We start from the raw sequence: 13,958 nt of genomic DNA, 5'->3' as shown, positions 1-13,958 counted from the left end.
TTGTTGAAAACGCATCAGGAATATGTAATATAAAATCCAATCTTATGATTCATATACCATATACCAACATGCAAGACCTAGACCTCTCCTCAACCACTTCGTCGATTTATTGCTCATATATCCACTTAACAACCTCATCTAATGACAATACCAGGGTGTATAATACGTATTATACGTCCCTCATAATACTTATGATATAAGACAATATTTCACGTTTCACTTGAGTTAAGCTTACATTAGATTGTCAACTTGTGTAAATCTTTCTTTTGTTCATTATTTGCCCTAGTTTTATTGAATTTTAGTTTTGATTATAATTATGTTGACACGTTGGTATTTTCAAGATGTTTTCCCAAACAAACGTTTACCGAAGTAGTATGATACCACACTCTTCCTTGTACATCTATTATAATATTTGGTTAACTGGAGTACGATTTCACACCCTTCCTTGTACATCTATTATAATATTTGGTTAACTGGAGTACGATTTCACACCCTTCCTTGTACATCTATTATAATATTTGGTTAACTGGAGTACGATTTACACCCTTCCTTGTACATCTATTATAATATTTGGTTAACTGGAGTACGATTTCACACCCTTCCTTGTACATCTATTATAATATTTGGTTAACTGGAGTACGATTTCATACCCTTCCTTGCCCACTTATTCTAGCATTCGCTTAACGTTCATACACACTGATTTCGGGGAACTATTCTTATGTTTGCAGGGACATGCACACACGAATTCAAAATATTATAAAATGTTTGATAAATGAATATATAGAATTATTAGGAGAATAAAGAAATATAAACATGAATTTACTATTCAAATCGAGGTGAAACTAAAATGCTACATTACTAATAAATAAGAGCATATAAAGGAAACATGAGTATCGATAGCAACCATCACATCTTAGAGAAATCACAATTATGAATTTTTTAAATTGACAACTTGTGACATTAGGAAACAGTCGTCAATATCATTACATTAAGATTAAACACAATCATAACCAAACTTTCTAACAGCATTATTTACCCTGATTTAAACAGAATGATTGTCAATGGGACACAATCAGCATATTCTTTATTACGTTTTTGCAAGTGAAATATAAAGAAATATCTCGCTGAGAAAAGTATTTTGTTATTTTTCACTGGTATGTTGTGAAATGTTAAACTATCTTTGAACGTTTTACAGCAAATTCTGTCTTTAAATGACACGGACAAGTAACATTTTCCATGTGAAAATGAAAATAAATTTACATTGAATTTTATTTCTGTGTCGACATATTTCTAATAATTTAGAAAAAACGGACTATATTTTGTCGCGCACTGCGAAGTTATAATGAGTGGAATTGTGTCTTGAGTAATAACAAGTATATTTCACTCGTGTGTCCAATATTCTTTGTATTCACTCGCGGTGCGAACTCGTGAAAGATACTAAAATATTAGGAACACTTGTGAAATAGATTTGTTACTACTGAAGACACTATTAGATTTTATAGTATTGTGTGATTTGGTTCTCATTAAAGGACATGTGACCGTTTTGGGTGTTACTTCTTTGTATCTACCTATCTTCTTTAATTAACAAATTTTGTATTAGCGGTACTTATTTATTTCAATACCTTCTAGGATTCGGACTCGAGACCACTGGAGCATCTTTCTTACGCTCAGTCTAATTCAAGATATCTCTAGACGACCGTTGTTTTGCACCTAGCATTCATCAGGGTTGCACTATGATATATGAATTTATGACTTATATGTATTTTTAAAATTCAGATTAAAAGCGTTTTTGAAGCAAAACGAAACAAAACGTTATTATCAGACATAGCTTTGGCTATTTATGAGACCGTATTCCGTATGTATAGAAACATGTAACTGAATGACACTGCTTTATTTGAGCAACTTTATCGGTTTGCCATTTTGTTCAAAAAAGTTTGACATTTACTAAAAAAACTGCAAACGTGAAATATGATCTACTCTGAGTGATCTGTTAAAGCCCAACTGACCGATTCATTTTACAATTAGTCCGACGCACGAGTGTGTACGTAGTATTTCAGAGGACTTATGTATTTATATAGCATTGTCATCTCTATCCGTTTTTTTCCAAGCATAAGGTTACATAAAGATGAAATATGTCATTCTTTTATCTCAATAGATTCTAATTTTATTTTTAATTATATCAATTTAGAAATATGATAAATTAAATATATTTTTACATAAGTCGAATAGGATGAGGAGGCGTTTCTCAGCCAATTCATGACTATGACCTTGACAATGAAAGGCTTCGGACAATAATAAAGCTCGTTTACAAATATTATCATGTCAGGAACAACTCAAGCAAACAGTCGACTTTTATCGATAATTATTTACTACAGAATTATGCCGATCAGACGATAAATGATAACAGGCATGACAATTTGGAAAATTTTAAACATCTGACTATACAATTTGTTCGAACGGTCCATACATGTTAATTAACAACTAAATCATCATTCAATACAACTGTTGTGATCCTTCTAGAAGTCCCGGGCGATCACAAGGGTTACATGTGGGATTCAGAATTCTAGGTTTCATAGACTGCATAAGCAAATGTGAATATAGTGAAGTCGAGGATGGTGCGTTGTTTAATCAACAGACAATTTCAAGAAAATTATATCATAGGCAAGCACGTAAAACCAACACGTAATAACAAAACTGCTGACTATAACAATGCTGTCGATAGGGGACAAATACTCAATAGGTACCATTTACTCATGTTAACAAAGAGTTGGTGAACAAACACATATCTTATCACATAATTTGTATTTAAATAAAATTAAATGCCAACGCATCTCTATTAAAATATGAAATTAAAAATGCCTACATATTTGTGTACAAAAAAACACACTTACAAGAAATAAACAACTATATATATTTCCATTAAAAATATGAATATGAAATTACGAATAATGAGCATGATTTTTGTGTACAATTTTGAAATAAAATATAATGGCGTTTCTCACAATTCATATCATTTACATCCAGACTGAATTGAGATTGTTTCAAGATATATAAAATGAGAGACAGAAAGACAAACACAGCGAGCAAGCACTGCGCCGAGTTTGAGAGTATTTTGTAACAAACAAGTTGTACCAATAACTTAAAAAACTCTGTGTCAGACTGTGAAGTACGTAATGATTGATTAATGAAAATAACTTTAAATCTAACAAGAAACGTTAACAAGAAGTTAACACATTCTCTAATCATTAAATTTCTGCATCGTATTCAATAACAATATCATATAATACAGCAATGTTTGGAACTTATGAATATAATGTCACGAAAACAACTACAGAGGTGAAAATATTGCAAAGGCTTATTTGATAATTACGGGAATAACGTGATGAGTTGAGCAAGCATTACTGGTACCATCTAGCACCAATGAAACTATGTGCTTCTCGTTTCTGATATAAAACTCTGATTTGGCGTGTAATGACTATATAGGGTCTTCATTACATCTGTAATATATGTAAACACAACGATAAGAAAGTTCTGAAGTGAGAATCACAGAATAAGACAATGATCGATAGACTAAGTTTTCATTCTTTTGGCGATATTTTAAATCAGTTTGAAAAATATATCATTTTTAGGAAAAATCGTAAAGCTGAGAAAACTAGCAAAATCGATATGGCACTTGGTGTGTTTGAAAAACATCAGATTTTAGAAGTAAAATCGAAACAGTGCCATCTTATAAGATCTAGTAAATATTATGCTAACTTGTATAAGGATAAAAATAGCCTGTATATATTAATGCATATCGAACGTATTGCATAGAAATATGGCCATCATGCTCCTTGCATCAGTTATGCATAGGAAGGTCAATGAGACAAAACATCTGTGTTCCCATTGGAAATACCGTTTGAATGACCGTTAGTTTTATGAATTCCGTTGTTGACCGCACCATTAGGACCGTCTTCTGCTTTTTTCGCAGCTCCCAATCGTCTCTTTTTGATGTAAGCGTTGAGGTAGAAGTTTCCAAATAATACAAGCATACTGACCATGTACCTGCAAAAATCCGTAAACCATTCTTTCATGTCGCATACATGATTTAACAGTGCAGATAGATTTAACCTTAATGTAGCCACTCTACCCGTTCGTATTTCTCTGATGCATTTTTGGTAGTGAATAAATGACCTCTCACTATTGATTCGGTATAGATGCAATTTATCAAATTGGAGCCTTTGAATGAAGATTTCAATATCACGTCCTATGTTAATCGACATAACCGTTATGATAATCGGCTGATACAGAGGCAATATTTTCACCCAGACGACCGAAGTTCGCTTCCTTGGTCAGCAATGTAAAGGTATTGGAGCACCTGCTCGGTCCAAAGCGTTTTCCCAAGAACTACAACTTCCATCATAAAAAGACCCCTTCGTCACTTGTACTCAGTGCCGAATAAAAGTGATAAATACGACGCTAATAAAAGTCAATATTACTTGTATCTTAATAATTGTAATATAAATTATATATCTATTACTATGACAAAGAAAATGAGCACTTACCCTGTTAATAAATATTGTCCCCACATTGGATAATCACACCCAGTGAAAGTCGTCTGCAGTGTGTGGTAAAGAATGAGTACAAATTGAACCTGTGAAAGACGATATAAAAATATAATTTCATATAAATCTTACAATTTATCATAAACCCCCTAAAAATTCTAGATTCATGCAAAAGAGAATAAGGTCACCTGCTCTTTTATGTACTATGAAGTCATATAAACCATTAAGTATAAATTTTGTGCTTTTCCATGAAATATGTCTTTATTGACAATTGATTTTGTGGATAAAATGAACTCACTAAACCCGCTAAGTCTAAGATGCTATGTATTTTAAACTGTCATTTCATGGGCATATAAATTCGTGGATAAAGAGTACTGACAACATCAAAGAAAATGAAAAAAATATTCGAAAATGTAATAATCTTGCAGTTAATTTCTATGCGAAACAAAAAGGAGAATGGATATACGATTAATTAACAACACAAATAACAAGCATTTTCCAAATTCATCGCGGTTTACAATGGTTAATATGTATTCTGTTTGAAACCGAGTAGAATTATTTTCTATCATTATTTACCGGAAGTAATGTTTATTGTCATGCTGTTACTTACTAATTGGTATTTTGTGATGTATTTTTTCCACCAAAGATATTTCCTCATCGACGGAATGGCGGCTAGAGCATAGTAGAGATACATTATGACGTGGACGGAACAGTTCAGACTACTGGAGAACCAAGCTATAACACAAACATTTGGACATACATGTACAAGGATACCAAATACATAGTGTCAACATGTGATTACATCCGTAAATTTTGTGTTATAGGTTTATGAAATATCGCGTTTATATTACAGTGATATTAACAGAAATACAAAAGAATAAATTCTACGAAAACAGTTTTTGATTAAAATAATTACACGCGAAAATTTCCTTGGACAAGGAATGACTGTACAAAAGTTTCAAATGCGAAGAGCATAATCAAAGTGGCAAATCAAACTGAAATTTACACATGAATTCGAAGATTGAAATTTTTGTGATAGAGAAGTAAGACTTTTTTTTCTGATATGACATAGGTCCTTAGATACAACAAAGCTGACAATATGGTGAAAAGCTTATCAAAATGTGAACCAAATAGTAAAACGGCATATTGAAAACGGAATGTAAAGGAAAATACTTTGTTAGAATAATTCTGTCTGGGTATGATTAAATCTGGATATTATTCGCCACGTTATTTTGTGTGAATGACGTCATATGACCCCGGGGTTAAACCACTTACATTGTCCACCAGGAAGGTAGGTAGTGACCCACCACCAAATGTTGAACATGCTAGAATGGTGATATACATGCAAGAAAGTAATCTGATCGTTCTTTTTCCTTAACACCATTAAGATAGTATCCGTAAACTCAATCAGTTTCGAGAAGAAATACCACCAAAACACCTTCGCTATCTGCAAACAAATAAAACGGTAATACTAGAATATCGCTCGGATAAGAGAAATAAAAACAAATAGATTGAAAATACTAGAATATCGCTCGGATAAGAGAAATAAAAACAAATAGATTGAAAATACTAGAATATCGCTCGGATAAGAGAAATAAAAACAAATAGATTGAAAATACTAGAATATCGCTCGGATAAGAGAAATAAAAACAAATAGATTGAAAATACTAGAATATCGCTCGGATAAGAGAAATAAAAACAAATAGATTGAAAATACTAGAATATCGCTCGGATAAGAGAAATAAAAACAAATAGATTGAAAATACTAGAATATCGCTCGGGTTAGAGAAATAAAAACAAATAGATTGAAAATACTAGAATATCGCTCGGGTTAGAGAAATAAAAACAAATAGATTGAAAATACTAGAATATCGCTCGGGTTAGAGAAATAAAAACAAATAGATTGAAAATACTAGAATATCGCTCGGATAAGAGAAATAAAAACAAATGGATTGAAAATACTAGAATATCGCTCGGATAAGAGAAATAAAAACAAATAGATTGAAAATACTAGAATATCGCTCGGATAAGAGAAATAAAAACAAATAGATTGAAAATACTAGAATATCGCTCGGATAAGAGAAATAAAAACAAACAGATTGAAAATACTAGAATATCGCTCGGGTTAGAGAAATAAAAACAAATAGATTGAAAATACTAGAATATCGCTCGGGTTAGAGAAATAAAAACAAATAGATTGAAAATACTAGAATATCGCTCGGGTGAGAGAAATGAAAACAAATAGATTGAAAATACTAGAATATCGCTCGGGTTAGAGAAATAAAAACAAATAGATTGAAAATACTAAAATATCGCTCGGGTTAGAGAAATAAAAACAAATAGATTGAAAATACTAGAATATCGCTCGGGTTAGAGAAATAAAAACAAATAGATTGAAAATACTAGAATATCGCTCGGGTTAGAGAAATAAAATTCAGAAAAAAGAATACAACAAATTTGAAGGTAATCTAAACGAGACTTTTTAAAGACAACAAACATTGACATCAATCACATTTAGAGGTAAGTTTATAATTGTTTGTGTATGTAAATCAGTTTATTGACCATAACACTGAGTTAATATAAATAAGTTTACACTATATTTAAATAGTGATACATTACACTGGACCATGGTTCCATCTTAACGATATCAATTTCGTCAATTATAACATTGGAAACGCTATATATTTTCTGCATTCAGAACATCTAATTCAGTTTTTCTACCGTATTTTGCTTCTGCTTCATCGCACCAGTGTTTCCAGGAAGGAAGGAAAGATGGAGAAGACTTTGTTTGTTTGTAGCAATACGGTATGAAAATATGCTTCCATAAAAGGAATGATTACAAATAATTAAGAATTGAGAACTACTTTCTTATTTACAGAAAATGTCACATGATAGGTGAACAGGCTCACAACATCTTATCATTAATGATAAAACTGTTTCCTTAAAAGGTGGTAAACAATTATATCATGGTATATTAATTTTAATATTAACTTTAAAACAAACTCCGATAAAGCTATTAAGCATCCAAAAGCCAAACATCTCATCAACGAATTGACAGCTATTTAAAACGGTAGACATTTTAAACATATAATCGTGATGACTCATATTCCTACCTATATTGATCAACAGGGTATTTTAATGTACACATATGTATTTGACATTGTGCTTCATACTGTGTGTATATTGTGTATGTGTTCACATCAGAGTTCAAGCTCCACATACCACCGAGTCGGTATTTCCTATGCATACATTCGCGTAATATGATACGCTATAAAAAGACATTTTAACCTCTTTATAAAGACTTTATGTTCACCATAAATTCAGTAAAATATCTGCTTTACCTACACAGTCTACAGAGTGAGAGTTCAGTGGTGATGTAAAATTTGTATCTCTTAACAAACTCTTTGCTCTCTTTTATTGGGCATTTCTCTGCGCTAGTGCAACTTTCATATTAACTGATAAAATTGTATCTATTTCATCTGTATTTACAGGAATCGGTGTCTATAATATAAAGTCAAAGTTATAAACAACCACGTCAAACACATTACCATCAAGCCCAAGGGTTTGCATATAGAGCAAGTCATGTAATTCTATATGGAACGTTTTACAATTAGGCGTGCTTGTCTAGTCAGGGCTTTCTATACCATATATATAATACATTAAATTTCCCCCTGATATTAGTGGTGTGATTGTTTCTGCAGAGGGGAATCAAATTTCAAGTTATCATTGGTTGTAAATCATAGATATCAGCTAAAACAGCCAGACGTATTCATATCATAAAGTACTGTCATTCAATGTAAAGACACACCTAACGTTTCTTGAGAAAATATGACAGTCTTATAATTATGTCCATCTATTAGTTTCTTTGCTTCAGTAACTTTCAAGACTGAGATAAAATCGCATACAATAATTATTTTTTACTACTACAAACAAAATTGGTATTGAAAGTTATATGTCAAATTAAACAAACCCGGGGTACATTTAAAAAATAGTATAACATTTCCAAAACAATGGTTTCTTCGACATTTGACTTTGCTGTATTTATATGTCTGTATAACAATAAAAAAAATCACCTATATTACGGTATCCTAACACGAATTGCACAGAAATAAACCAAACATACGATAGGACAGCCAACACCTTGTTAACTGAAGGACCCGCTGTATGACTCATTCCTTTGTTGATTCTAGTCGATAAGGTGTTTTATCATACAAACATCATGTACAGTGTACCTTGCAGGTTGTGTGTATTGCTAATGTGTGCATATTAGAGCAAAGCCCAATAGGTTTTCATACAGCATTTTATCATTTATCTTTCGTTTAACGCCATAGATTATATTTCATAACTTGTCAATAAAGGCTTTTTGCTCGTTATGCATGTTCATACACCTTGCGATGTTTTGTGTTTCTTGTTAAGGTAAAGGAGATGTTTGAATTTCTTACGATGAAAGAGTTCTATTCAGTGATAGAACATGACATTAGTTTATTTTCATAAACCAGCATATGTCCTCAGTTAATGCTAATCAGTTTTGCGGTAAATATAACAATTGCAGCTCTCAAAAGTATGTCCGTGGTCTTTTGTTTCTTTGACCATCAAGATAACTAATAGCACGCGAAGATTAAAAGCTTTACAGTATATGACAATGTCGTTATCCTTGTCTTTACAAGGAATAGTATTTGTCAAAGCAATACCGATGTCAGAATGAATTAACGATAATTTCGAGACTTCGGATATAGAATACTTTTCGTGTAGATTTTCAAATATCTATGATATATGACGTACCCGCAACTCCTTTGGATTGTTTGGTGTCCTTAGATGGTGGTAGGTGCAGCACCATGGATCTTTATCAAAATATCCAATATCATATGCACTGGCGATAATCTGAAAGAAAGACATTAGTACCATTTTCATAATTTATACGGTGATAACGATTCGTCTGATTAAAATGACAGAGATTTGAATCATAATGTGGTATCTCATTACGAGTTTCTAAAACAAAAAATAACTAGCATTGAATAGGTTTACGCAGGTATTAACATCTTGCGTGTCTTTTGTACAACCCTTTCTTACTTCAGTGGTAATACTAAATTTCCTAACAGAATTCATGTTTCAAAAATTAGGACAATATCAATTTCATGTCACACTGACAACATTTAGGAATTTCCGTATAAAATGTTTGTTGACACACGAGTACACATCTATTCAGAGCAAAGAAATGATATGATATCATTTGGAATTATTCATAGATTATCCACAGAGAATTTTATAAATCTAAAGGAATGCATATCTACAACAAAAGGCAGGTTTACATCTTTATTTAATACTGGTATATAACAATTTCAAATCTCACATGGACACCTTATCAATAAGAAGATAGTGAATGTTTAAACTGTTGCACATATATTCCTTTTTGTTGCCTATACTTACTAATAGTCTCAGGTTCACGGTGATGCAAAGTTAATATGGTACATAATTAAAGTAATCCGATCTAACTGCTTTAATAAAGGTTCTATATATATATGTATCAATTAATGTTTTCATCACATTTAAAAAAAACTGCAGGTGGCACGATTTGTTTATTTAAACTTACACAGTAAAGATAAATTGTGGAACCTCAACATCCTAAAATTCTTGGAATTTTTCACATATTCTGTCTAGAGCATATTTCTGGTTAACTGCTTTTGGGTTTTGTTTACATGTTTATTTATTGGTGGGTGGGAGGGTTTACGTTTTGTCCAAGAATATTGGTTATTATGCAGTCAAATGTTTTTTGTTTACGTAATTCTTACCTCAATCATTAAATATAAAGACAGAAGAACTAGACCAAAGTTGTACAAGACCATAAATGTTTGCAGATGGAACGGTTTCCTGTCCTTCATTACTTTCGGACCGATGATAGCAAAGGCGACGTATAAAGCTGTGAGGATCCAAACATGCATTGGATTATCGTCCAGTAGAAACCAATAGCGTGTGCGGGGGTCTGTAATTAGAGCATGTGACATAAACAATTAGCAGATGTTCCTTCTATCAAACAAGAGATAATATACTGTATATGGTGTTATATAAACGATATTGACATACTGAGAAGAAAAAGAAACGCAACATTACCTCTTCGGTTTCAGGAAATCATTTTGAGGATCAATGTGCCGAAATGTGAAATGCATTAGTCCACTTCGAACATTGGCTCATCCGTCTTCACATTTTAACAAATGAGGATTTCATTTGGCTGTCATGAATAAGGGCACCCTAATGCACACAAAACTTTGATAATAGAAGTTGTCAGACCGATCCCTAATATCGGGTGTGCCCTCTCCGTACAACTATAGCGTCTCTAATTCATCGTAGCATGGAATTCCGTAGAGGAATGTTATCCCATCCTTGGTAAGGGCGTTAGCCAATTGGCAGAGGCTATTTGGGATGTTTGCCCGATTCAAAACTCTTCTGTCTGATTCATCCCACAAGTATTCGACTAGGGACATATAGGACTCTATGGTGGTCAAACAATAGGGGCAATGTTGCAGGACAGTCCCTACAAACTCTTGCAACGTGTGACATAGCGTTAGTATGCTGGTTTGTCAAATGGTGCCTTATAATGAAAGGCACAGCAGGATGTCTCAGACCCTCATATCAATATTATACAGCCGTTTAATTCCTGTGAATGATCACTAAAGGTGTCTGTAAACCATAGGAAATCCCTCCCCAAACCATAACCGATCTACCCCCAAATCTGTCATAATCCAAAACACAAGTGTCTGCAAGACGCGCTCTCAACGACGCTGGTACACATGTTGACGGCCATCTGATCGAAATAACGTAAATTGAGATTCTTCCGTGAAGAGCATGGACCTCCAACGTCTCAAAGAGAAACGTCTGGGCACATTTGCTGTCAATCATCGCATACAACGTGATCGACGTTGAGGTGACAGTTGCAAACCAACGTACTGGCGACGTGTGCTAAATTTGTCTTCCGCAGTTTATTTCTCAGTTTTTAATGGTGTTTCGTGCCGTTTTGGCCGCAGTTAATCTCCTGTCACGCGAGCGAGCGACCCTAATGGACCGATATTAATATATATATATGATATATACAATTAATACAAAATATTTTACAATTAAAGAAGTTGCGTTTCTTGATCCTTTCAGTATATAACATTGGTTACATTGTTACCTTCAAATTAAATTATTATCATGACATTTCACTGATTGTTCTTTCTATGCATTTATTTGTGTCAAGTTCACAGGACAAAAACTACACGTACTTTCTACAAAGACAACATTACTATCATTTTATCGTACATGATTCTGTCATAGTAATTTATCATGGACTAAATTTCCTCTGTTCTAATAAATTTATCTCCTCAGGTAAGTGAAATTCATGTGTTTAAAATTATATTCGCACGTTTAATTAAATTTGAAAGTTTTAAATGTCCTTAACTCACTAAGACGACTCCAAGAATCAGTACGTACATGTAGATGGAGCATAAAATTCGTTGCTATGGTAAATATATCTATCTACATTACACCACATTTTCACTTGAATTATATTTCGTGGTTGAAATACAACCTCGAGAATTGCGAAAATTGGAGCATGCGAAGACTTTTACAGTGATTTATTTCATACCTGTAGTGTATATATTTCATAGATTTGCTTATCACAGATGTAAAATATTTCATATTTTAAGCAGAAATTTCAGTTTCCTTGTGTTCTGCAGAAACGTGGTTTGATCAAATCAGACCTCGTTAAATGTTCTTTTTTTAAACGATATTCCAAACGAAAACTACTGAGAACAGAAGTTCAGGAAAAAAGGTCAATCTGTCCAACTGAAATAAACTCATGCTACCAAATCGTGTAATGAAACGTTATTTTTATGGAGAGATTTTTTATCTGAATTCTAAACCTTGATTTACAAATAAATTTTTTGAAGTTAATCTTACCTCGAGTTGACTTCCCCTCTTCATAAGCCAGCAGTATGCTGTTTACAACAGAATGATTCGACATGGTTCGATGTTTCCTGAAAAAGGAGAAAGAAAAAATTACTACATATATGCCATGGTATTATACCTAGAGCTACGATAACACTTAACATCACAGTTTGCATCATTTGAAAGTTATATATACACAAATACCTAAATGTCAGAACCAAATCACAACTCAAAGAGAGAAAACAGTTCTAATATTCACAAGAATTGGTTCTTTTTTAAGCTTAAAATTGATGCTGAAAATCAAGTGACTGTTCGTCTTGTGATGTCTGTTCTGTGTCATTCAGCAAGACGCCTTATAGTTGCTTTGTATAACATTTTATATGGAACGGGACTCTTATATGTTTCTCTTTGTGAACAACAAACAAACCTAGCCTGAAAATTACACTATCTGTTCATGTCGAGATAAACACAGCAATAAAATTAGCAGTTTCACTTAATGGCTTTTAAGCTTGGGCTGATAAAAAATGTTAGAGTGTTACGTACAAAAACGTTTACTATGATTATTTCCTGTCGGGAATCATTGATATGACAATCAGGGTATCCAGACGAATCATCTAAAATTGTCTGTGAGAGTAAAGTATACAACTATAGCCTCGCTTTGGTGTTAATACACAGTCAGCTGGCTGTTCGTTAACTAATTCACTTCTCAGGTCATTCTGTGTTGCTTTTTCATTTACTGTCTTTTGTCATTTTGACGGCATAACGACAAGTTGAAAGGGTATTGATTGGCAATGCATGTACAAACTGATTTCAATCAACCGCGTACCATATAACCACATATCTTGAATGGAAAGTTTCTTGTCGAGATTTTAAAATATAATTTCTAGCGTCACAATAATTAATTAACAATAACTATATTATGGAAAATACAAGGCATTTGTCATAGTGATTTCCTATATTGCAATTCTGAAAAAAAACCCAAAAACAAACAAACTTTTAACCACTGGTGAACTGTATTGATGAGGTAAAATGTTATGTAGATCTACACTGTATTGATGAGCTGAAATGTCATGTAGATCTACACTGTATTGATGAGGTAAAATGTCATGTAGATCTATACTGTATTGACCAGGTAAAATGTCATGTAAATATACACCGTACTGATGAGGTAAAATGTCATGTAGATCTATACTGTACTGATGAGGTAAAATGTCATGTAGATCTACACTGTATTGATGAGGTAAAATGTCATGTAGATCTACACTGTATTGATGAGGTAAAATGTCATGTAGATCTACACTGTACTGATGAGGTAAAATGTCATGTAGATCTACACTGTACTGATGAGGTAAAATGTCATGTAGATCTACACTGTACTGATGAGGTAAAATGTCATGTAGATCTACACTGTATTGATGAGGTAAAATGTCATGTAGATCTACACTGTACTGATGAGGTAAAATGTCATGTAGATCTACACTGTATTGATGAGGT

At 32.8% G+C, this 13,958-nt stretch overlaps 1 protein-coding gene across 1 annotated transcript; it reads right to left on the bottom strand.

Moving 5' to 3' along the window:
• Positions 1 to 3,857: 3,857 nt before the first annotated feature.
• Positions 3,858 to 12,549, bottom strand: LOC132561379 (elongation of very long chain fatty acids protein 2-like). Its single transcript, XM_060226104.1, has 7 exons — positions 12,477 to 12,549; positions 10,334 to 10,524; positions 9,327 to 9,425; positions 5,820 to 5,991; positions 5,155 to 5,279; positions 4,545 to 4,633; positions 3,858 to 4,044 (listed from the first exon to the last, which is right to left on the bottom strand). Exons 1-7 carry the CDS (start codon positions 12,538 to 12,540, stop codon positions 3,858 to 3,860), a joined length of 927 nt encoding a protein of 308 aa, XP_060082087.1. The 5' UTR covers positions 12,541 to 12,549.
• Positions 12,550 to 13,958: the final 1,409 nt, after the last annotated feature.

Source organism: Ylistrum balloti, unplaced genomic scaffold (assembly GCF_031769215.1).
Source record: "Ylistrum balloti isolate Yb309-2 unplaced genomic scaffold, AGI_CSIRO_Ybal_v1 Utg371196, whole genome shotgun sequence".
NCBI lineage: Eukaryota > Metazoa > Mollusca > Bivalvia > Pectinida > Pectinidae > Ylistrum > Ylistrum balloti.
This window is presented reverse-complemented; position numbering and strand designations above follow the sequence as displayed.